Source organism: Colossoma macropomum, unplaced genomic scaffold, assembly GCF_904425465.1.
Source record: "Colossoma macropomum unplaced genomic scaffold, Colossoma_macropomum, whole genome shotgun sequence".
NCBI lineage: Eukaryota > Metazoa > Chordata > Actinopteri > Characiformes > Serrasalmidae > Colossoma > Colossoma macropomum.
The window spans coordinates 19,321,266-19,345,980 of NW_023494792.1; the positions used below are offsets into that span (position 1 = coordinate 19,321,266).

The 24,715-nt window shown below is 41.9% G+C and overlaps 1 protein-coding gene across 6 annotated transcripts in view; it reads left to right on the forward strand.

The window, feature by feature from the left end:
* Positions 1-7,817: 7,817 nt before the first annotated feature.
* Positions 7,818-24,715, forward strand: part of LOC118811856 (neogenin) — a 114,432-nt gene continuing 97,534 nt past the window's right edge. For all 6 annotated transcript variants that reach the window (XM_036576393.1, XM_036576395.1, XM_036576394.1 and 3 more), the window contains exon 1: positions 7,818-8,350. In XM_036576393.1, the coding sequence (XP_036432286.1) occupies positions 8,269-8,350 (82 nt within the window). In that variant the 5' untranslated portion in view covers positions 7,818-8,268. The remainder of the gene's footprint in view (positions 8,351-24,715) is intronic.

A 24,715-nucleotide genomic window follows, 5' to 3' on the forward strand; every position in this document is an offset into this window, starting at 1 on the left:
GAAACTGTTATTATGCCATCTGTACTGACAAATACACAATAATGTGCAACTGTGTTCTTTGTTTTGGCTGTCTCTGAAATCTTGCATGCACTAACCTTTGAGTGCTACAGGAAAGAAAATGCAAAGAATTGAAATTAAAATAAAAATTAAAAGCCTCAGTATATTGTCATTGCAAAATGAATAACGATTTGAACAAAGATTTGAAATTCATAAAATTCTTTTTGGCATTCTTGATAGTGAGTCAAAAATATCACTTTTTGAGGACGATTTCTAAGCTCGTTGTCAACAAATGTGTTATAACATCCTTAAATATGTTTTTACAATTTGTGGATTTACGTTAATGGGATAATTAACCTGAACTGAACTTGGTGAAACTTGTATATAAAGAGGATGTTTGTTTTGGATTACAGAGAATGGGAGAAAAAATATTTGCGGTCTGGTTAAACCCTTTTAACTATGCTAATCTTCAAAAACACAGTCTCACAGAGTATCCAGTTCTAATCCAAGTATCTCTGATGGCCAATTAAAAGGAATCTGTTGAAGACTGAGTAGGAGCACAGCAGTGGTGCCTAATGCCAGTCGGCGTGGATTTGGTAAGTGGTTAGTGAGTCGGCATTTTAATGCCCCGCGCTCCACAAACAGCCCTTCATCGGCTCTGGCACCCTGCTGGGATGTAAAGGCGAGGACTCTTGGCTCAGCAGCACACACACACACACAGAGCAAGAAAGAGAGGAGAACATACACTTAAAACCATCTCATCTTCTGAAATATGCATGCTGTTAAATTATACTCAGACTACTCTCTTTTCCTCACTTTCTCTCTCTCTCCTTCATTCTCTCTCCCTTTTTATCCCCTTCTTTTAGCTTACCCTCCTACAGAAAGCCACAAAGCCTTGATTTCAGGTTTGAGGGAGTTTCGTTTGAAGTTGCAGTGATAAGGCTTCGGCTGCTGTATCTCGTCTCCAGGGGAATCGAGTAAGGATAGCGCTTGAACCATTGTTAAGCGCCACACAACACTGTACCAGAACAATAATTCAGCTCCTTTCCATGTGTGAGACAATTAAGAGCGAAAGCTGCTGTGATAATCGTTCACTAGTCAAAGATATTTAGCAAGTAGCAGCATATGCACTCTAAAACCAAGTGGCCTACTTTGCTATTGGATGTCAGTGTTCCAAAGCAGTGCAGCAGGAACAATCCTATGGCCTTGTCATTGCAACAGAGTGAGAGAGAGCGAGAGAGAGAGAGAGTTCAGAGCGCTTTTGCATGGCAGAGGAGCACAGCGTGAAACCAGCTGAGCTCTCTTCTTCACAGCATCTTGTTGGGAGCTGATAGGAGGGAGAGACGGAGGAGCTTCTTTTTATGAAAGTCCTGCCGGATCCCTGGTTGTGGAGGATTGCAGGCTTTTGTCTCATTGTCCTCCTCTCTAATGCTTATGTGTGTCTGGTTGTGTGGATGAGTGTGTGTGCCGTTTGAGGATTTGCCCCCATTTTCACAGTGATGTTCTTCTTCTTTTTTGTGTCCTCATGTAAGCGAGTGCATCGGCTAATGTCAAGAGGAAGAGTTTGCACACATGACCCAAAACTTCTCTCTTTGACTTTGCCTTTGGTGGAATGGGTCCTCCACCAAACAGCATGAGTGAGCGCACGGAGTAAATGACATTTAACATGTTCCGCTAAGAGTCTTCATGTGTCATTTTTCTCAGCGTGATAGCGCAGATCTAGGACAGTCTCCTCCCTTTTCATGTAATAACATTCATCAGAATATGAAAAGGCAAGACAGATTCAAGATGAGCACTCCTCCGCTCTTTGACAGGCAGGATGTGTGACCTTAGAGCTCCCAAACTGTTGAGAAAGCTCTCATTGGTGGATTCTGACATTTTGCTGCTCTAATTAGAGCTTTTGGATTAGTCATATGCCATCAAGTTGGCAGTTATGTCTAATAACTTGCTATTAGTATTTATACCAACCTAGGAAAGTTTGGACTCCTCACTTTGGAAATCTAAGAATAGCGTTTGCACCTTTTCTATGTAATTACTTCATAAATAAGTCTTAGAATACCATAATCATGGGAATTTAAAGGGTTATTATAAGTTGTTGACATCATATTTTGCACAATTAAAGTTTATAACACATTGCAAGCCCAAAGACAAAGTGATCACCATGTCAGAACAAAGAGTGTCACAATTTGTAAAGCATTACAACTACAAAATCAATGAAGAGAAAAATACATACAGTGATGTGGCCTGATTTATCCTGAGAGCTATTAATTATTAAGCCTCTCTGAAGTGGGATAACAGCTTATTATTAACACTCTATTAGACTCTATTTTCCAGCCTTAAATAAAACGTCAAATGCAATGGCGTAGGTTCTCTGGTGTGGTAAGATAATAACACCCGTATATATTATAGACAAGGATGTCTGTACAATTTCACATTATCTAAGATGGAAAATAAACAGTGCAGAGACTGCTCCAGGTACACTTAATAAATAAATAATTTACAGATTCCAAGGTTACATCCAATATTACTTCTTAACAGCATGATTGTTGAGCCTGTGGCTCATCCAGAAAAATGTACACAGAGAAACAACACACTTAACAGTCAATATGCTTTGTTTTTGGTGAGTAATATTCAAAACGATGAAATGGGGGCACAAAACGCTTTGAGGGAAACTTTATTGATAAGTGAAATGAAAAAAACTTGATTCAATGGAAGTCACTGAGGCAAATGCAATGCTGGTCAGTATAACACATACAGTATCTCATCTAGTTTATGACATTGATATATTATTTTAAACTCTGGAATTGCCTTATTAATGTTTTATAACATGCTTTAAGGCACTCAGACAAATAAACAGTAATGTGATGATGGTCAGGACAATGACTGTGCCGAGCAGGTGCTTTATTAATGGTACCCTTCGAAAACCACAGACATATCCAAAAACCAGAAGTTCAGGGCCAGGCACAATTCAAATACTGTATGTAGGCAAGAAGAGAACCAAGAGCATGATGAGGGTATAAGATAGACAACAAATCAGGAAATACCATAAACTAGACTAGAGGAAAATTCACATATTTTCAAACCCGCTTATTCTTCTGGGTCACGGGGGGAGCTGGAGCCTATCCCTGCAGTGATTGGGTGGAAAGCAGGAAACACCCTGGACAGGTCGCCAGTCCATCACAAAGCAGGCAGACAGACATATACATTCACACACACATTCACACCTAGGGGCAATTTAGCATGTTCAATTAGCCTGACTGCATGTGTTTAGACTGTGAGAGGAAACCCACGCAGACATGGGGAGAACATGCAAACTCCACACAGAAAGGACCCTGGTAAGTTATTCAGCCCTGGACTTTTGTCTAGATCAGCCCACTACAACCACAGTAAATCACCCCCTTCCCCATCACGACCCCCAAAAATCATGTCTTTTGGAGGTTTCCTCTCTGTCTTTCTCTAGCTAGCCTTCATGGTTTAACTTTCCCAGTTGTTATCATTATGCTTTGTTCTGGGTGCAACAGCATTTGTATGACTGGTCAATGGTCACACACTGAGAATGCAGCGGACTGCTAATGTGTCTACTCCAGTATCTGCCATTTGTCCGGGGTGGTCTCTATCCATTTTACATGGGATTATATCAGAAACAACCATGCATTTCTCTCTTTCTCACTCTCTCAGCGGCCCACCCACACAGCAATTGTTCTGGCCCTCCTGATGGTCAGTCCATCCCTGAATGTGACTACTAATCACAAAGGGGGTATACAGAATGTAAAATGTGGGTCCAGCGCAGAACTGGAACTAAAAATGACCAAACCTGAACAGATTAGTTCAACTGGTGTCTCCCACAAAGGGGGGGAGTTACATCCTTGAGTGCTTGGAGAATGAACATAAAGAAAATGAGGAGATATGGGCTTACAGTTTTCTCCCCTGCTGCCCTCCACCATCGGTCAAATGCCTCCTTCCTCAGGCTGCTTGGCACGTGAGGGGCTTGATTGACAGGCATGATGTCCTTGCCCTTCTGTATGTGTCTTCCAGAGAGCCGATGGGAAGGAGGGGGCATCCTGTCTCAGTGATGAGAGATGCAATGACAGCAGAGGCACCAAGCAACCACACAGCCAACCAGGCTACATTCACACCCTTTATTATTCAAGACAGGTGACAAGAGACAGTGAAAATTTAATCACAGCCCTTCAATTATTGAACACGAACTAACTTGATGAAGGTGAGACACTCCCTGTACCCTTCAATATGAGCTCTGCAATTACATATTAGACTATAGGGTTATCTGTTTCTCTGTAACTTCATTATCTCACATGTCCCACCACATATGAAGAGATATGCAGTGATTAAAGTGGTCTTATTATCTATAAAATCTGACTGCAGGATTTGCCATGCTGTCTATAGACGCAATATGCACCATTACTGTCTTATTAAAACAAACCATATCACTTTTTAGATCATTTTAAAACAAAAGCAGCTGTTTGCAGTGTGTGAACGTTTCATGAAGAATGGATCAATAGAAGCGATCCGCAATTATGCCAATAAAATCATTACATTATATACATTAAAATGTATTTTCCTTGTCTTCCTTGAAATGTTACCAGTTTTGTTCAGACAGCAATTGTGTATGTTTTCTGAAATATCACATTTTTTGCTATTATTGAATGTCATGCAGGCTACATGTCCAAGACTATCCAGACAACCATTCACGTGAATGAATTTAGCTATTTTATGGTGCGTCCATTGCTGACACAGATGTTCAGCTGTGAAGCTTGTATAATCTCCATAGAAAAGCATTACGAATAGAATGGGATGCTATGGAGTAGCCACCCATGAGCCTTAGGTCACCATGCCCAGTGCCAAGCATCAGCTGGAGGTGTTCTCTGGACTGATGGAGCACCAGCTAACAGCTCAAGGATGAGTTTGTGACCCAGAACTAATCATCCAACATCAGTACCTGACCTCACTTGACGCTCTTGTGTCTGAAAGCAATCAAACCCTCGCAGCAATGTTCTGACATCTAGTGTAAAGTCATTCCAGAAGAGTAGAGGCTGTTACTGCAGCACAGGGGGGATGAACTCTATACTAACACTCTTGATTTCAGAAGAAATGTGATATCAGCAGGTGTCTACAAACTTTTGGACAAACAAAGTATTAAGAATGGTGGTTATCTAACAAATGTAGAAACACGTAATTGAGTTACCTTATCTCCTGTGCACATGCATGTTTGTCTTTGCTGAAATCTTCATGCATATCATACACACCAGCCCAGACATGTCATTGACTGCTGATGGAGTTAACAGATCAGTTCATTCACTTGTGACCCCTGCAAGGCCTGGAGCCATCTCAATCTCTCTCTCTTTCTCTCTCTCTTTCTAATGTACACTCCGCCACCATCCTTCCTCTCCAAGTAACAGGGTTTTCACATCTTACCATGATCACATTAATTCTGCCAGTGTTTTCTTACTCTCTGGTAATCCCCCACTAATCCATGGAGTTTGGTCATGCGAGATTTAATCCCTTCATGCCCCAGGGGGAAGAGAGAGGTGCTGGAGGAATGACGACCTCTCCCTCACTGCTCCTTTCGCTCTCAGACAAAAGATGAGGTCTGTCCCATCCAGCCTGTCAATCACTCTTGAGCCTCTGTATGTCAGCCACTTCCTGCAGTAATCAAATGATGCTCAGTGTAATTTCTCCATCTGTCTGGCTTTTGAAGTAGTCTACACTCTGTGACTTCCACAGCCTTCACCTTTAGCTCTCATCCCTGAGCCAGAAAAGAATTCATTCTTCTTTTGGCTTTAGCATCGACCTGTCTTCTATCAAACAGGGACAAAGCAACATAATGTCCATAACAGCAGTTAGTGTTGCAGGGGCCTGGCCTCATGATATGGATCTACATTAAGATTAGTATTTGCATTTTTGATAATACAGGAGTAGATCTGAGGGGAGGCCAGTCTTTAAGCAGCATCTAAATGTTACCTGGAAGATACAAGCCTCGTTTTTTTTCTTTTTCTTGCCCCCGCTGCCAGCCCACTCATCAAACAATGTGCTCTTTTTATTCAAATGCAGAATTACCCCTAATAACACACATTACCTTCATTCCTGCTGCTTGCTTTTGCTCGAATTTCTGTGTGAGAAGAGTGCTCAGACTGCCGAAGAGCTGGCCATAATTGGAGCTGTCAGGATCGGAGAAGAGATACACGAGACATTGAGTCCACAAAAGCCAGATACAATGAGTCACACACACTCACCCACACAAAAGAGTTTGATTAATGAGAAGCGGCCTGGTCTGCTGTAACTAGTCAGGAGCTTTTTCCGCACTTGACAGAAACCCCAGCTTAATTACACAACCCAACTTCCATGCACATCATGGGTTGTAAGAATCAAAATTAAATTCCACCCTTACAAGAGAAGAGTTCATCTCGTAACAGGTTTTGTATTTGCATAAGACCTGATTTTCTTTTCTCTAGGTGTAGATTCTTACAGGTCCATAAACGGTCATGGTACATTAAATATAACAGTATTTGTATGTGTTCTGATTATACGGGATATTAAGTTACACTTTAAGCAAAGATAATGATGTAAATATTTACACTCTGTGCATTTTTAACAGATAATATATAACATAAAACTGCTGGTAGTTTTTAGTTTATTATTTAAAGCTGTGCACAGCAGTTCTCTGTTTTTCACAATATATTAATGTCCTGTATATATGTGTCTATATGATATGCTATGTATATGCTATGCCCTTTCTAAGAAATATGCTTATGCTGCTGAATCTCTGCAAAGTATCTAAATTATGCTATTTATTTTCTGTCCTGCCTCATTTCTGTAGCAAAGCCAGCTCATAGTTTATGTTCAACCAGCACCTTGCTGGCTTGAGGTGTAGGTATTTAATTTCATACCCTTTTTTTATGGCCCCTTTAAGCTGTTAAGTTAGGCAATTTATTAAGTTGCTGTTGAGCAGAGAAACCAGCTGATGGCACTCTTAAGTGGACAGTCACTGTAGGTCTTCCAGTTAATTCTGCTTAAAGTCAAGGTTAGGAAAGACTTCTGCATGTTTGTTATATTATTGTAAAGGGATAATTGACTTTTACAGACTTCCCCAAACAAAGTAGCTTACACCATTTCATCATCTCATTAGTTAACTGCACAATGAGCTAGCAAATCAGATTTTATTAGAAATGTTTAAATGTTCATTTGTTCATTTATTTATTGACTTTTTAGCCTGCTCCAGTAACAACATAGGTTGTTATAAACTAGGTTTGAGTGCTTTCTGAGACTAAACTAATTTAGACTATAAACTAGTGTTAACTGTCTGTTGTGTGTGAACTAGTTATAACTTTTTGTCATGTCTAAACTAGTTACAAACTGGTTGTTATGTCTAAACTAGTTTTAACTGGTTGTCATGTCTAAACTGGTTTTAACTGACTGTTATATCTAAACTGGTTTTAAATCGTTGTTATATCCAAACTACTTTAAACTAAATGTTATGTTTAAACTAATTTTAACTGGTGGTTATGTCTGGTAGTCATTCGTAAACTAGTTTTAACTGACTGTTATGACTATGGTTTTAAATGGTTGTTATGTCCAAACTAGATTCAACTGGTTGTCAATTCTAAACTAGTTTTAACTGGTTGTTATGTATAAATTAGTCCTAACTAACAGATCCTAATCAGTGTACTGGAATAAGAAACGCAGCGCTCCTGTTGTTTCCACTCCGTGTTTTTCCTCTCGCCCAGCGAATCCAGAATCCCACGCATCTGTTTTTCCAGCTCCTGGTTTTTCGCGGGTCAATACCTACTACAGCACGGCGCGCCGTCTCCTCGCACACACACACACACACACACCCGGTCTCCCTCTGTAGTGTTTCAATGCTCTTCAGTAGCTGGGTGAGTGAGCTGGCCTGCCCGCGCCGCTCCGCTGTTAGAGTCGCCCTTACAGCCGCCGCGCTGTAGCTGTGAGTAGTTCCGGCTCGTGTGCGGTTCTCCAGCGGCGATGGATTGACTTCATGCCTCCTCCTCCAGCCCCTCCAGCCAAGTTGGAGAAAACAACTGGAGCCTTCTTCTTCCTCGCCGTCGCCGCACGCCGGAGAGCTCAATGTGTCTCCCGGGGGAGCCTCACACCTCTCCGGGATTGTGCCGCTGCCAACATTTCGCTGTGAAATTCGTTCACCGGGTCTGAGAGCTGAACTTAGAGCCGAGGAGGCGCGCGGTGGATAACTCGGACCGTTTTTCTCCGGCTTGTTTTGGACTTTTCCTTCTGAAAGTGATGGCGGAGCGGGGAGCGCGGTGGCTCCTGTTTTTCTCCACTCTCACCTCCAGCCTTGTGGCTGCAGATAAAGCGGATAAAGGTAAGTTTCACTCCCTCTCTCTTTCTTTCCCCCTTTATCTCCCTCTTTTTTTCCTTTCTCTCAGTCGTTTTCCCCAGTGGCTGAGGGTATATTAAAGTACTTGATCACTTCCAGTCTTTCCCTCTAGTTACCGTTTCCGCTCAGGAATGCTGCAGTCTCGAGCCTGTCCGCACCTAATGCATCACACCGGCCGGTGGATCTCAGCGCAGTGCCATTCATGTTTTAGTAGCTAATAATTGCGGTCGAGTTCTGCCATCTTAATGTGCTGGTCGGTTCAAGTCGTCAACCAGAAACCATTTGACATTCCTGTGATGCATAGAAGGAAAGGCGCTGATAGAGGAGAAGAGCAGAGCACCCATGAGCACTGCTTTACACAGGAACCGGGTCTAGTGTGGTGTTCCTCTGGTTCATATGCTCTGTTATGTGCAGTGGACAGCTGAAAGGCTGCTGAGCAGAAATTAGAAATGAGAATCTCACATGTTGTGACTGACTGATGATGCTGGTCAGTGTTGAACCACTGAGCTGATGGTTGATGTGGTGTAATAAACACAGGAGACAGGTAAGGGCTACTTCATGGCAGTGATTAGGTTGTTGAGAAATGGATTTTCCATTTGTCAGAAGTTTGATCCTGAATCCTGAACTCCTCCTGAGGGGATATCTGTTAATATCAGCTTTTCGGTTTGTGGGAGATTTGACAGGTTGGCTTTGCTGAGTGATTGAGCTCCTTAAAAGCAAACTCTGGATGATGCAGAGGTGAGAAAACCTGTGTGTGCTGGTTCGAAATGGGGTTTCGTGCATGTGGCAAGAAATTAGAGATGAAAGCTTTGAGTTACTAACTAAAGACTTCCCTTCTGAAAATAAGTTCATTTTTTTTAACACACTTTTTTTCTGAACTTTAAGTCTTGCAGATGTGAATTTTAAGCCACACGTCTCAAAGAAAGAAGTGTCAGATCAGTTGATGCTCAGTTTCTATTTAGCTAATTTCCTTGTCTGTAGCTTGATGTAACTCTCAATGGCCAAGCACACTGTGTTTGATCTTCTGTGACCCCTATTTGGTAGGTGCTTCGTATTTGTCCTGCTCTTTTACTATAAGATTGCTCGTTTATTTCGAAGATTGACAGCATTCATTATACGATGCCCTGGATAAGTAAGTATTTTAGTGAATGTCTGCTCTGACTGCCACTCAACAGTTCATACTGGTGGTCTGTTTCAAGGTGTATGGCAGTTATACATGCCTAAAGAACGCATGCTGGTTAGAAATTTTGGCAGTGTGGGCTGCAGTATCCAATTTATGTCGTCACATTCATGACTGAGGCGTCATAAAAGTCTCAGTGTTCTGATTTGCAAACCTGAAGCAGCCTGTCATCTCTCGTTTCTCTCAGAGAATGGCAGAATCTGGTCACTTTATCATTAAAATGCCTTGGCTTAATTGCTTGTGGCACAGCAGGTAATGAGCAGAAATGGAGACATCTGTAGCTATCTCAGCCTTCGCGCTAGAGCTCGGTGTGGGGGTAGGGGGGCTCTGATCTTGAAAGCGAGCTTAATCCTCATCAGTGTCAGTAAAAATGATTGACTGGCATTTTACTGCAACCTTTTACCCCCCCCTCTCGCTGTTAGCAGGATATCACTGCAGCGATCTTATTCACTGAACCCAAGGGGAAATTAGTGTGTCCTCGCGTGCATGGGCATACACGCATACACACACACACACAGTCTGCTGCTCCTTTGCATTGTGCTGTGGTCTGTCTGCCTGCAGCTGGCCCGGAGCGCACACACACACCCCAACACATCCTATCTGTGAGCTCTTGTCTAAGTGTGAATGGCAACAGGCAGCAGGGTGTCTGCAGGCCTCTCTCAGCTGTTGCACTGCTCCAGCTCCTGATCACACTGCTTTGTTAACTCTGCCCATGGAATGAAGCCATCTATCTCCCCCCAGCTGCCCCTCATCCTATCCTATATACTGAGACATGGATTAATCACCCTGGCTAATTAAACCCCTGTGTAGAGATATAGACATAGACGGTGAAGAGTATTCATTAAAGCCCTCATTTGAGGCTTGGTTCAGTCATTCATTGAGTGCCACTCATTCTGCTGTGGGGAATGGAATAGGCATAATTTCTTGGCATGCTCTGCTTCAGTGGAAAGGAATTGTGCCTGTAGTGGTCTTATCAGTGATCAGATTGGTCCTTGTTTGCAATCACTCACAAGCATCTTCATTTTCGCCTATTATTTCAGTGTTTCTGAGCAGAAGCAAATGTTCTGAGAACACAGTGGCCAAAATTAGACCTAGGACCCTTTTTTTTGGTTTCGTCTTTGACCATAAAATGCATGTTTTTGCTGTTTTGCGCAACCCCATTTAGTTGGATGAATATTTTTGAACTCATGTTGACGAGGCATTCTATAAGCCAAGTTGCGTGGCAGTGCAACACACTGAAATGCTGTGGCTTTGGCTTCAGAAGCCACTGAGACTAGTAAATTTGTGAATTTGGGCAAGATGGAAAATTCCAGTCTGAGTTGGGTCTCATGTTGCTGTTTGTAGTGGCAGAGTGTGTTTGAATCTGTGAATGCATCTTTGACTAGCCAGCCCCTAGGTGTGTGGCTTTGGCTGGTGGAAGGGTCACCAGCATCCAAAGGCCAGGGCCACTCCTGGTTTCTCCGAGCCTCCCTGGTGAATAGAAAGCCTAGCTGATTATTAGTGCTTGTTCAACACCTCTGTTGACTTATTGAACTTGCCTGCGAAGACACAGGAAGAAGTAGAAGTGGGGTTAAAGGCTAGAACTTCACTTTAACTTTGTCAACACAGCTTTTGCTGACAGCAGCCTGGCATACTAGTGTTCTCAGAATGAAAAAGTGAGTATATAAGGGGGTGGTGAGCGTAGTTATGTATGGGAATTGAAGCTGAAGGCCTTGACAGCCATTTGTGAGAAATTGAATGTGCCAAACTTGGCTGCCTTTCAGTCAACATAGGGCTGCCTAGAACTTGGAATGCAATTGTTTTCGACTGTTTAATGTTGGGCACGGGGCATGGTTGCGCGATTTTAATATATATGAACTCCCTTGACTCTGCACTTGAGGAAATCAACAGCTAGCAAAGCGAATATACAGTGATGGACTGGCAAATATTTTAGTGGAATCTGAAAGTGTTTCACATTCATTCAATTAACATGACATTGATGTGCACTTACATCTTCTTGATGGTCTTATCTGTTCTAAATACTAGTTTATGGGTGAGATGAGGTACTTGCACAACTCGTTCAGCAACTGTCAGTGTTTTCCCTTAGGATTGTTTTCAAGGTTGCCATGAATAATTAAAATAAAACAGCTGTCCTTAACAGAGTGGTTAATTGGTTGCATTTGGTTTGGCTGTGCCTTCTCCCACCTACAGACCTGCAGTCAGATTCAACTCCCATCCTCTGCTGGATCTTTTCCATATCACAAAATACTTCAGACATGCTATATAGAACAGTGCTCCCACTCACTCTGAATGATGTAAGGGTTACAATGAGGAAGGTGCAGATTTAGGTTTTAAAATGTTGTTGTGTTTGGTGCCCAAGAGTGGTAAAGCTGTTTTTGGATGATGTTTGACAGGAGGATTTGCTTTTTTCTTAAAACAGTTCTAGCTCTGTGGGCCTATGCCAGCAGCCCACGTGTGCAAGGATATTCTGACTGTGGGTATTTTGTTTTCTTACCTGGAGACCTTAACTTCAGTAATCTATTTACAGGCCTGACCACAACCTACATTAATGAATGCCCTAATTGATGGCCAGTTTTGTGCTTCATGGATCAACATAATGAAACTCATAAGATGTTTCAGGTTTGAAATGTCATGCTAGTGCCTTAATCTTACATGTGCCTTGTGGAGCATTTAAAGCACTCCGGCACGTCGACAGTGAGGAAAGCAACCTGCCCCTTCAGCTGGTCGCATGTGCGTGTCTGCGTGCGAGTTCCCTGAGAAATCCAATTGAAATGTAGTCTTGCTAAGTCGATATATAAGTAATGCTTCTTTTGTTTTTTAGTGATCAGAAAGTCAACGTAATAAGCATCATTAAACTAATATTTTTCAAAACGTTAATAAGATTAAACTTAGAAAGATTAGGATTTAGATTGTTACTCACCGCTTGCAGTCAACATCAGTCATTTTGGTTTGTTATCAACCAACCGATCGTTTTTTGCTCAGATTTAAAATTTTGGAGGTAGACAGTTGTGTTTAAATATATTAGCTTTTGCCAGTGTCTTCAATGTCACACATGAATGTTTGAAAAATGGAGCCAATGTTTCTTACCTTGAGCTGCAGACACAAATCATGCAAACACCAGCTGCCTCCTCATTGGGTAGACGCATCACATTGGCCAGATTTATTTGTGCAATGCATGCACTGCGCAGCCATGTGTGGCAAATCTGAGGCTTCCTGTTGAAAACAAATGGAAAATGTTGCAGACAAATGTCCATCCACCTAACATGAGTGATGCATTTAAAAGCCCTTCAGTACATTGCTGCTCCATACAGTCCACAGCAGCCATAAAAGACAGCCAGGCTTGGAGATGGCTTGTGAATGATAAACTGGCCTTTTCTTCTCATTAGTTTTATGGAGTAGCAGCTCTGTCTCTTCAGGGCAAGCACTGGCCTGAGCTAGCCCTCTGCTGGATCGTCCATTGATTCGCTGGAGAGCCAGGAACAGACGCCCTTAAAACCCACAAGGCCGACATGCCGCGAAACTGACTAGTTTCTGCATGAGGTCCTAGAGCAACTGTGCTTTGGTTTGCTTTGAACATCAGGATCTACAGCAGCACCAGTTTTCTTTAGAGATGTTTCAAGATGTTTCCAAGGGAATGGACTGCAGGAGACTGACCTTTGAGTGAATGAATTGTGAAGTGTCAGGCAATTATGGCATCTTCTGATACTTATGATTGACTTTCTCTGTCCTCCGACCTTCTCATCCCCTGAGCAAGCCAGGGGAGTTCGTGGATTAAATTAGCAGTGAACCCTGTGTGAACTTTTCATAACTAGCCTATCCCTCAGCACAGATGCTGCCCCAAAAGACTGATATGAATTCATTTTTTGGTAGTTCCTTTTCCCCCTTCTACATTGTCAGGAAGCCAATTAATTTCATCCTTAAGTAGCAGTGGATAATAAATATTTTTCCTGTTTAATGTGCGAGAATGAATCCAGCGCTGCTGTTGTTGTAGGTTCTCTTCCATCACAGTGAAATTGCTGTTGCTAATTAGACATGAGTTAAGGCGTGCAATTACTCACTGCCTGTGGTATGACAGCAGTACACATTCCTTAACTCTTCACACAGGACTCGTCTCTGGGGATGCAGTTTAACCCCTTGCCTGAACAAAATACTCTTTTCTTCATTTGTGTATGTACATGTGTGATTGTTTACATGTAATATTCTGTATTGGATCCCCAGAGGTTGTTTGCCAGTTGTATGCTCTTTAACTCGCTCCTATGCACACACGCACATGCACACACACACACACACACATACACCAACAGTGTTGTCGCCCACTTTAATAACTCGGCATGGAAGCTGTCAGCAGGGGCAGTGACAGAAGCTGACCGCAGCACAGATGACTTTGGCAGTGGACTAGTGATAATTAAAGAAGCACTTTGCTTCTCTGCCCCACACCCCCAACGGCCTACACATGCACACAAAATACCTTGGAGTGGGTGTTATTGGAACTGTTTGAGCCATGGCTTCTGGCAAGCCCAAACGAAGTGTGTGTGTGTATGTGTTCCACAGAAAGCCAGGGTGAGGAGTACAAGTGCTCCCTCAGGGCTTTGTGAGCACAGTGAGCCCAGATCTGGGCAACTGGGCATGCTAGCTTATTCTATTCTAATTATTTTATTCCTATTTTATTCTTATTAAATGAAGAACACTGCATACAGCCTTGATGGTCTTGGTGAAGTTCCCAAAGGTATCCCAAGGTATGCATGTGTAAACATCGTGCTTCATATCCGTAGTCTCTAGTCTATTTTTCACCTATACATGTACTCATCTAGGAGAAGTAACTGGAAATGATTCCTAATTTCTAACAAGAAGGCATGTCACCATCATAAAATTTAGCTGGCGTTTAAGTGCCATATAAAAAAGTGCAATGAATGAATGTCATTTTCTTTTCTTTTTTTTTTTAACTCATTATGTACAACTACTAAATTACAGAGTCTAACATTGCCAATACACAGCTAACATCAGGTCACAGAATGTGAGTGAGTGCTATTTCAGGATAGATTTGTTACAGGATTGGTTCAGATGAATACCTTTTCACTCTGATCCAGCATTTACTGCTGATATCAGCCCAATATCGATATCTGTCTATCACTATGCCAGAGCTATCTTGGCTTCTAGCTGTCAATGCTTATCAGCTCCCAACTCTCAACAGCTCGTGCTCATATAAACAAACATTTCTCACTGCTGCCCTCTAAAGGTGTTGAAGCAGCAGTCAGAGATTTTCATAAAACCCCATGACATGTCTCAATAAATGCATTTTCTGCTTTCTTTCATTTACCTTCATCTGTCTCACCCTGACTGATTAGATACTCACCTAATTCACATTGTGTTTGTTGTGATGAACACATACTATTATGATAGCTAAAACCTGTGGAAAATGACTGCAGTCATGTTGTATAGTTGTGATTAGGTAATAATAGTGACAGGCTTATGGGGAGCAGGCCATAGTATTGTATTAATGGGGCATTTGGTCTGCACACCTCCATGTTTTGAGTCTCCTGGTCTCAGCCACAGTGGTTTGTATTTTGAGCCGTAATGGGTTGTATTGATGAGGCTTCCGGAGGGGAAACTATTGTGTATTATGCAGGAAGCAATTAGGAAGCGCTGGCTGTCAGCTTGAGCTCCCTGAGTAAATATGTGCCTGGATGGCTGTGTATGAGTTTGTTGTAGAGATTGAGTGGGATGAGAACAGAATGGCAGAGAAGCTTCAGCTGCACAGTGTAGACAGAATATCAGGGTTGTGATTATGATCAGGGCCGAGTATCGACAATCAGTACTTTTATGGTACTGACTGAATTTCTTCAGTGCTACCAAGTGTTAAAATTCCATGTAATTCAATAAAAAACATAAATTGCATCAGTGAGCCAATAAGCATACTTGTTCCAAAATCTAGACTGTTGATTGGCTGCCTGATTTACATTCCACATGCGTGTTATTAAAAGCAGCACTTCTTGACTAGTCTGTAATCTGTTGCGGTCAGTAAACATACCATCTTAAATACCCGAGGTGGTGCGGTAGTAGTTGAATATCCTGTTTTCATCACATTTTATAGCAGAAAAGTGATCATTCTTCAGTTAGTTTAAAATTATGTCACTGATGTCTGAGAGCAGCTATCATTATAGGGTCCATTACAGGGTACTTTTTGTATTATCTAGAAAACCTTCCTTCCTTCCTTAAAACATGGTAATTAGATTATGACTCGTCCAGCTCTCAGTGGGACTTCAGGGTCGGGATACATCATGTTCAGAAGCACCAGTAATCTCACTGGTTTTTCATTTACCACAGTGGGCTGTATCATCACCTTCACCCTGACTGTAAATTACACGGTCTAATGAAAAAGCTGTGCAGGTGATTTAATGACTCCTTATGTCTCCCCAGTGACCTGCAGCATGTCCCGGTCTCCCTCCTTTGGCTGTTTGGGCCATGATTAATGGCTAAATTGTTTATATAGGACTGTGCTAAGCTGTGAAGGATCATTGGCCATGACCAATTTGGTTAGTCGTTTGGGGACTTTGGGGCTGGTTTTTGTCCTGTGGAGCTTTGTTGGCCCACAGGGTCGGGGTGCAGTTTTAAGCAAAAGAGTGCCTCAGGCACTCATCTGTCGCCTATTGTTGTTGAATCAGCTTCTGCCTTTATTACGGCTGACTGGTGCTTCTGGGGAGCTTGACTGTTGAAGCAGGAAGCAACATAAGAGTCTAGGAAGTAGGGCTGAACTAGTGACTAAATCACAAATGTAGCTTCTGAAATGAGTTAGCAGAGAAAGGTTTCTGTTGTGTTATCACTGTATGAATGTATTTCTAGTTATGTATGAATCATGTTACTCATGTTGTGTGTGCTGTGACTGATTTAATCAAAGTTGTCCCCACTGAGTTTCGAGATTCCAGGTCTTAATACATCCTGACAAATCAAATAGTTGTAAAATTTCCTTAAAGCCATATAAATGATTTGAATATTTTTCTTTTTTCTTCTTTTCTTTTCTTTTTGTGCCTAAGCCCTTCCTGACAAACATATTCAGAAAGCTTTTTTTGTGCTGTAAAAGCTTAAAATCCACCAGGAACACTTGAGGAAACCTATTGTCTGTTTCTACTCCCTCACGTCCATTTGTGTGTTTTGGTCCATATGGAGGAACAACATGGTTTATTTCCAGCTGCAGCTTTGCCTTGGAAACTGTGGCAGATCAAAGAGATGCCAGCTGATTAACAGAGATGTTTCTAACTTTACTCCACGAAGCCGCAGAGCTGTGGACAATGTTTTTTAATCTGTTTTTCACCCTTGAGAGTTTGAGCGCGGTGCTGCTTTTAAGCTGGCTGGCTGTCACGAATGCCTGCAGCGTGGAGATAAAAGCAACGGCAGCGTCTGTTGAAGAAGAGGAGGCTGGAGCGGTAATGGAAAGGGCAGTCACAGACAGGTGAGAAAGAGCCGTAGAGCGAGAGGGAGAGCCCAGGGGAAGAGAAAGAGAGGGAACGTGAGAATAAAGCTACTGGGAGCTACTGTTTTTGTTGGTGTTTTTTTTCCAGTGCTTCCTTATCCCAGTGTCTGAGAAGAGAATATTCTACCGAGCATTAGCTTCACCTACAGCCGTTCTCTGACATGAGTCATCTCTGCTCCGTTCTGCAGAAGACTGGAAAACAAGGAGAGAGAGTCTTGGAATGCTTTACTGCTGCTTGGAATGAGGCGCTCCTGTGCTGGAGGCCCACATTAGATCTCTGTCTTCGTACCCTTCGCCCCTTTTAATAATAGAGGCTGCCCACCCCCCTACCTCTTTTCACAAACCCTTCTCAAGGTAGTCTGTCCCCTCCCCCATTCACATACGCAGCGCAGGGCTCCCTGCTCCTCCATTCACTCTCAGACGTTCACACAGAGCACATGGCTTCTTTCTTAGATGACTTCAGTCTCTTCGTCTCACTATAAGAAGTCGAGCCCTCAATTGTTTTCTAATCTGGCCACTTTTGACTGCTCCGGAGAAGAGCATCTGCTAGATGGATAGATGTAAAATAAAAGTAACATTTTGATTTGGCTCTCAGGGACGATCTTTCAGAGAACTGTTTGTTTTGTATACAAGGCTAATGCTGATATTTATTGTTTACTGATATGAACAGTTGAGATATTTTGATGAATGAAATCCAGTTATCTGTAGATTCCCACGTCTGTGGATCCTGTGTTGTGGCTAAATGTATTATTTTTTTGGGGGCCTAAAAATTTGACTGTTCTAACAAATTTGTTAAGGGTCTGTTCAATGGGAAAAGCCTATTGTGGACTGTGCAATAATGGTGGTCTTATACATTCATTGAATGTCATGCTGCGAATAAAATCTTGGTCAAATTCCATGGCAGACAGTTTCCCTTATAATGCAGACCATATTATACAACAGAGATTTTCTGCTGATAGACATGCGATGCAAGAAAATGGCTTTTTTTTTTTTTAACCAAAAAATGTAGCTGCACAACCAAAAAAGCCCTCAATGTTATGTTTTGCGAGAGAAAAACATGCATTAAACAGGGAAGAGGGAGAGTTTTCAGGGCAGTTTCAGGATAGTTGTCCATGGCTGGAGGAATGTCCATTCTCCAAAGGGAGCTTAAGGGAACTAGGTTCATCTTTCGTTCTGTTATGTGGTAGACAGCTCTGCCATTTCAAGGCAGGTCAGTTTCTATATGAGAGCTGAATGCTGGGTCATGCTAACATATGTAAGCTATTACTTGTTTGTAATAAACTTTTTACCTTAATTTGTCATTTTTGCTCTCTCTCTCTCTCTCTCTCTCTCTCTCTCTCTCTCTCTCTCTCTCTCTCTCTCTCTGTCTCTCTCTCTCTCCTCTCGCAGCGATCAAATTGGAAAAATTGGACCAAAATTTCTGACACTGCTTAACAAAGGCTGTCTTTGGTCGCAAAGGCACTGAATCGGCGGGTGTGACGCATGTCACCTTAAGCATTCCAAGACCACTGATTTTATCTCACGATCAAAGAATTCTGTCACAGTTTGTCTGCTACAGCATTATGGTGACCAAAATCTCAGTGTAAACCTGCTTTAAGAAAGAGTATCCCGTACATTGGAAGTGACAGTAGGGACTTTAATGTTATCTGTATTTGTACTAATCAAAGGTTTAGATTAGATCAAAACTAGAGGGGCTACAGTGCAATTAACAGCCTGTAGTAGTGTACCTGTATTGAATAAATATTCACCGCTGACCCACTTCTGGCTCCTTAGGGACACACCCCTACTCTAGCAAACATTTAACCTGCTGAGGCTAATGAGGGTGGTCAGGTATATCAGCTCTCAGGGGAAGAAGGCCTTTTATGTTCTTCCAAGAGCAGCTTCCCTTATCCGAATTCAAATCTCAGCCATTATAAGACAAACCACAAAGCTGGTCTGGGATCAGTGTAAAAGGGTGGCTTCCACCAACGCTAAGAGAAGAGTGCTGCGCTGGAGCCTGTATGTATTGTTAACATAACTGTATGTATTATTAGACTTCCCGAAGGGTTAGCGTGTGCTTTGAGGTCTTGCTTGCTAATTACTGTTTTTTTTGAAAAGGCTGTGTATTGAAGAACAACAGGGTGGTAACATGCAGAGAGACCAGCGCTCAAAGCATTTTAACTTTTGTTTACCGAATGAGAAGATGCAGTCTTAGTCTTAACATACTTTCTGGCCTGCTGTAACAGAAGTGTCCGTGGGACATGTTTGGTTTTGAATATGTAGATTTTAACAGTAACCTAAATTTCTATAATTATCAAAGCACTCTGTCACACCAGAGACACCCAGTATAAAAGATAAGACTATTTCTGTTGTAGGACACAGAGCCTTTCCGAAATAGATTGTTTTGCTGGTGTCATTGCAGGCTGAGCTGTTGTGTTATTGCGCTCTTCTGACAGAGGAAGGCTAAGGGTGTTTATTCTGACGCTCCTGTCTGTGAGTTGTTTAGTGTCTTGTCACCTTATCGCTGACTGCCATTCCCTGCACCCTTTTACCTGAAAGCTGTGTGTGTGTGTGTGCGCGTGTGTGTCAGTGACAACGTTTGAATATCATAAGCTATATTTTGACGTGGACTGGTATTCGTAGCCTTATATGAATATATATATACATATATATATATATATATATATATATATATATATATATATATATATATATATATATATATATATATATATATTTGAAATGTTAATTATTTTAAAGTAGTTCACTGCTATGGCTTATAAACAGTTTGTCCGTCATTATTTTCAGAGTTGAAAAGGGAAATGCATCAGGTTGCAATTATTTGTGGGCATGTTCTGCTGCTAAGTCAATCCCTCGTTCTTCGGAGGGCTCATCCAACACCCTTCACTTGAGCTAATAAAGTAATGGAACGGCCCAGAAAATGACTTTGGGTATTTCCCTGAAGGGAAATGACGAGGCCAAGTGTTAAAACCAGTACTGAAATAGGCAGTTGGTAATAACAGACGTTAAGGTAAAGAGTTTTTTCCCCTTTTGTAAAGCTATCATTTCAGCAGGAGTGATATATTGAAAAGGAATCTTACTATTATGATCACTCTCAGCCTGCTGTTATCATACGGTGGATTAAAGGCGCTGTGCTTCAGGTTTCTTTTGCGGTCTTTTCTCCTGTGATTACAGACAGTACTGAGCTTCTGCGACAGTACTGAGCTTCTGCGAAAAATGTCTTGGTTGCAGTCCCCCACACATACAGCTGTAATGGACACACACTACTTGACTGGAGTGGGCGTGGCTGGAGTTAAAGCATCGGAAGCAGGAGGGAGTTCTTATCTTCTTCTCTCACCACTGCCCTTTTCCATTCTGTTTTCTGATCTGTCCCCTCGGTGGCCGAGCTTGGTTTGCTCTCCCTCCAGCAAGTCTGTCTAGCACTGTGGGTCAGAAAACAAGCTTCACCAAGAGCACAAACAGTCTGTGTGGCCAAGCCATTGTATGGCACAGGGCCAATTATGCTCTATCTCTGTTGATACAGTTGGTGGCTAGAGACCACACACACACTCGCCCGCTTGGATGCATACCATCAGAGCAGGTGCTCTCTAATGCTCACAGCTACTGTAGCTGAAGCTCAGGAGTTGCTTCTGCTCTTAATGCAAGCTGTTTCCCATCAGCCATCACCAGCAGCTTTGATGGATCCTTAAGAAGTGAAGTCGCTGTAGCTGATGCAACAGAGACAAGCATGTGTTTAGGATGCTGACGGCGCATATGACGCTTTTTAAGCACTTCTCTTGCATGTCGAGTCAAGGAAGAACATGGCTGCCTTCTACCAGGATGCTCACAACAAATCTGTCTGGTCTTGGCATGAGTGTCTTCTTAGCAGCGCACCATGAAAATGGGCCCTTGATTTGTTGCCACGGTATTCAGCAGATCCGTGCTTTCTTCTCTCCCTCTTATGTTCATTTTTAGCCCATTTTTTTCAATAGTTATTTCATTTCATGAAACGTCTCAGGGACCCCTCTTCTATGAAGATAGTAAAAAAAAAAATTCAACATAGAGAAACCTCACTGACAGACTGTAACCCTCGCCTGCCAAAAACTGATCCCTCTTATGGAGCTCTCCCTCTCCTCCCCGTCAAGACGCACTCGCTGGGAAAATAGAGCAGGCTTCAGCACAACTGAGAGGAGCGCTCGTATGAATGACTATACTGTGAGAGCAGTGCGACGCCAAATCCATATCACAGGCCTGTGGCCTGGTATGCTGTGGTCAGCTTGCTGTATTCCAGCCAAGATTAACCAGCCTTTATTCCAGTGAAGCGGATCTACTCTGTGAGAGGAATTCTAAAGATTTTATGCATATAAAAAAGCCACAGCAAGTTTAGGAGCATCAGATGCTGAAAGCTAGCAGATATACCCTTGACTCTGACATCCAGAGCCTTTGTGAGGTATTAACAAAAATGGTATTCTGTAATTCAGGAAGCTAAACTACATGAAGGGTCACTTGCTTGCCAACATTCCATCCATGTAGATTTTAATGTAAGCAAAATTTCATGTATTTTATTTTAGATTATTTGAGATTAAAAAAGCGTTAATTTAGTGGTTCTCAGGACTTTTGCATTGTCTGGCATTGTTGTTAGTAACGTTCAGAAAATATCTTGTGTTTTGAATATTTAAGCCTAACAACCCTTTAATCATTCGGTGAGCGCATGCAGCATATATATTTTCCGAACTAAAATATGGGCTTAATTTAAATGAATGATGAGAACTGCAAATTCTGGCAAAAGTATGGTAATCAGTCACATTTGCTCAGTTGTTTACAAACATTTGACTTGATCGTTTGATGTAAGTGTGAATGACGGCTTCTAAAAGTCTTGTCAAATCTTTAAGCACTTCGTTTTTTTCTTTTTTTGTGTCACAAGTGGTGAAAACATGAGAGAAGTGAGATTGGTCAGATATAGTCATGATCAGAGAAGGAGGTGAAATAGGCACAGTGGCTTATTGCTGAGAGTTTATTGCTCTATATAAAGGCAATGAGTTTGCATTCTTGAAGCTGGTTCATCTGTGTCCACCTGTATAGATTTATTTTTACATACAGGTTTTTCTTAGTTCTAACAGAAAACTGAGAGTTCAGAATTAAAGTACTTTTACTTAAAGTACTTGAAGTAAACTTACCTTGAAGGTCTATTTTCAGAGAAAGTTTTAGATTGATCTTGTTACACAGCAGTGTTTGGCCCTGACCTTGATTCCAGTCTTCACATTAAGTGAGAATAATCTGATGAGAAGCAGATGGTGCCTTGTGCCTGTACACCTTCCATATTTATTCAATGGGACAATATCTGGACAAGCCAGGATATTATTCTAATAGCAGACGCACAGATATAGCCCTGATACGTCGATAACATAATTTTCTGCCAGGCCTCGGCAGCAGGAAAGATATGTGCTTGTCACTGACGTGTCTTTGGTTCTCATATTTACTTTGATAAGCTCTCTGCTGTCTGGGGTGGAGGCCGGGCCTTTTTTGGAATGCCCGTTGCATCTGTTATGTTTTTTGAGGTAGAAAATGAACTCTGTCCTCAGAGGCTGAAGGATTCTCATACTGCCACTCTAATTTTGGCCTGTGAAAGCTTGCAGACCTGTGGAGCTACCTTATAGAGGGGTCTCGCGTTTGTGTTGCTCATTGATTTAGACGAATGATTGCCATTACAGATGCTTTGCTGTGAACATATCAGCACTGACTGACTATGATATGTTATACATGATGAGAACATTGAAACAGCACATCCACGTATGCTTGTTGAACATCACATGCGAAAGCGATGAGCATTCAGATGGAGTTTGTCCGCACTTGTCCGCTGCTGTAACAGCCTCCACTCTTCTGAGAAGGCTTTTCCCTAGATTTTGGAAAATGTCTGCAGGGTTTTGCATCCATTCAGCCACAAGTGCATTAGTGAGGTCATCCACTAATGTTGGGTGATAGGAGCTCACTCGCAGTGTGCATTCCAGTTCACCCCAAACGGGTTGGATGGGGACAGGATCAGGGCTCTGTGCACAGTAGTCAATTTCTTCCTGCGCTTTCTAAGCTTCAGTAGTTGGCTGTCCCGTTCTATGACCTGGTGTGGACTACTGGTTTGCTACTGAGATGTTCTTGATTTCGGACGTTTCCATTTAAAATAAGTTTCTACTTATAACAGTTGACCAGGGCAGCTTTAGCAGGGCAGGAATTTGGTTAACTTACTTGTTGGAAAGGTGGAAACCTATGACTGTGTAACGTTAAGCCACATTCTGCTGCCAGTATTTTTCTATGATGTTTGCATGGCTTTATGCTTGATTTCATGCACCTATTATCAATAGGTGTGGTGAGAAATAGCCAGTTAGAGGGGATGTCCACATACCTTTGTCCATGAAGTCTATTTCCATACTTTGCCATTGTTGTGTGTGTTTTCTATTCAGCATGCATTTAAACTATTCATGTCCAAGAACATAAATATCATGGATCCTGGATAATTATTGTAAAGCACACATTTGATTTTTTATTACGTGTAATTTACATACTTTAATTCATAGTCACCTTTGAATTTTCTCTTGTCTGGTTAAAAATCAGTAGTTTCATGTGATTAGATTAAAAAAAATATGATAAATAAGTTCAGATTAATGCTCAGGTGAGCTCAGAACTCATACAGAAAAGAAATTAAAAATGTTAAAGATGGCTATTAGTGGATATTAATTAAATTCAAAACGCTCCCTCGTATCAATTCTGATGTACTTGACCGTCGACTACCTGGAATTTTGAAGGGCAGTATCGTCTGAAACAGAATTCTAACATTTTGTGCTAAATAGTTCTAAGTTCTACCCTTTCATGTAAGACAGCCTGGGATGGTGGAGTTCAATCAGTTTGCAACATACAGGTAATTTTTCCACGGTTCTAGTACTTCATCCAGGGATTAACAGTACACTACGTCCTGTTGCATTTCATAGGGTGATCACTACTTGCACAAACATTGAGGAGTAGACTGCAGCCTTTTGGAACCATAGTTATAATTATAATCCTACAAACCGAGGACAGATTTCCTTGCATTTCTTTGTCACTTATATTTTGTCTGACTAGCTCTTTCTCACATTTTTCTTACTAGGGTTGCTAGTACACAGGGTGCTTATCTGAGACATGCCCTTCCCAATTTTAAAAATTGAACTGGTGTGAACGAAGCTTGTTCTACGTCCCTGAGGGCCAACTTGTGCAGGCTGTGTGTCCGTATGCACTTGGTTTTATTGGTCCCTGGGGCCCTTGTGTAGCAAGCCCAACTCTTCTTCTATAAGCCCTGTCTTTCAGTCCCCGGTTACCATGGTGATGGCCGTAATGGAGGAGAGTTCAGACAGAACAGCCATTAACACTTAATTCTGCACTAATTAATGCTGCTACCTCAGACAGGGCTCACGTAATGTTTCCGTCCCGGTGTGTTCAGAAAATAGCCTTTTTGTCTTGGATTTCTTGATTAATCTCAGCATCCTATCCTCATACATATCATGATTCCCTCTGAGGATGTTTTGAGCATTGATTGTGTTTTTGGACTGATCTAGTTTCTAAAGGCATGATGCTTTTCATCAAAAGTGTGACCAGTGTGGTTCTGTTTCAAGTACCATAACTGTATGAGTACAATCCCTCTGGTGTAGCTGGGTTTTGTCAACAGCAGTTGAAAACTACGTTTATCATTTGTTTCACC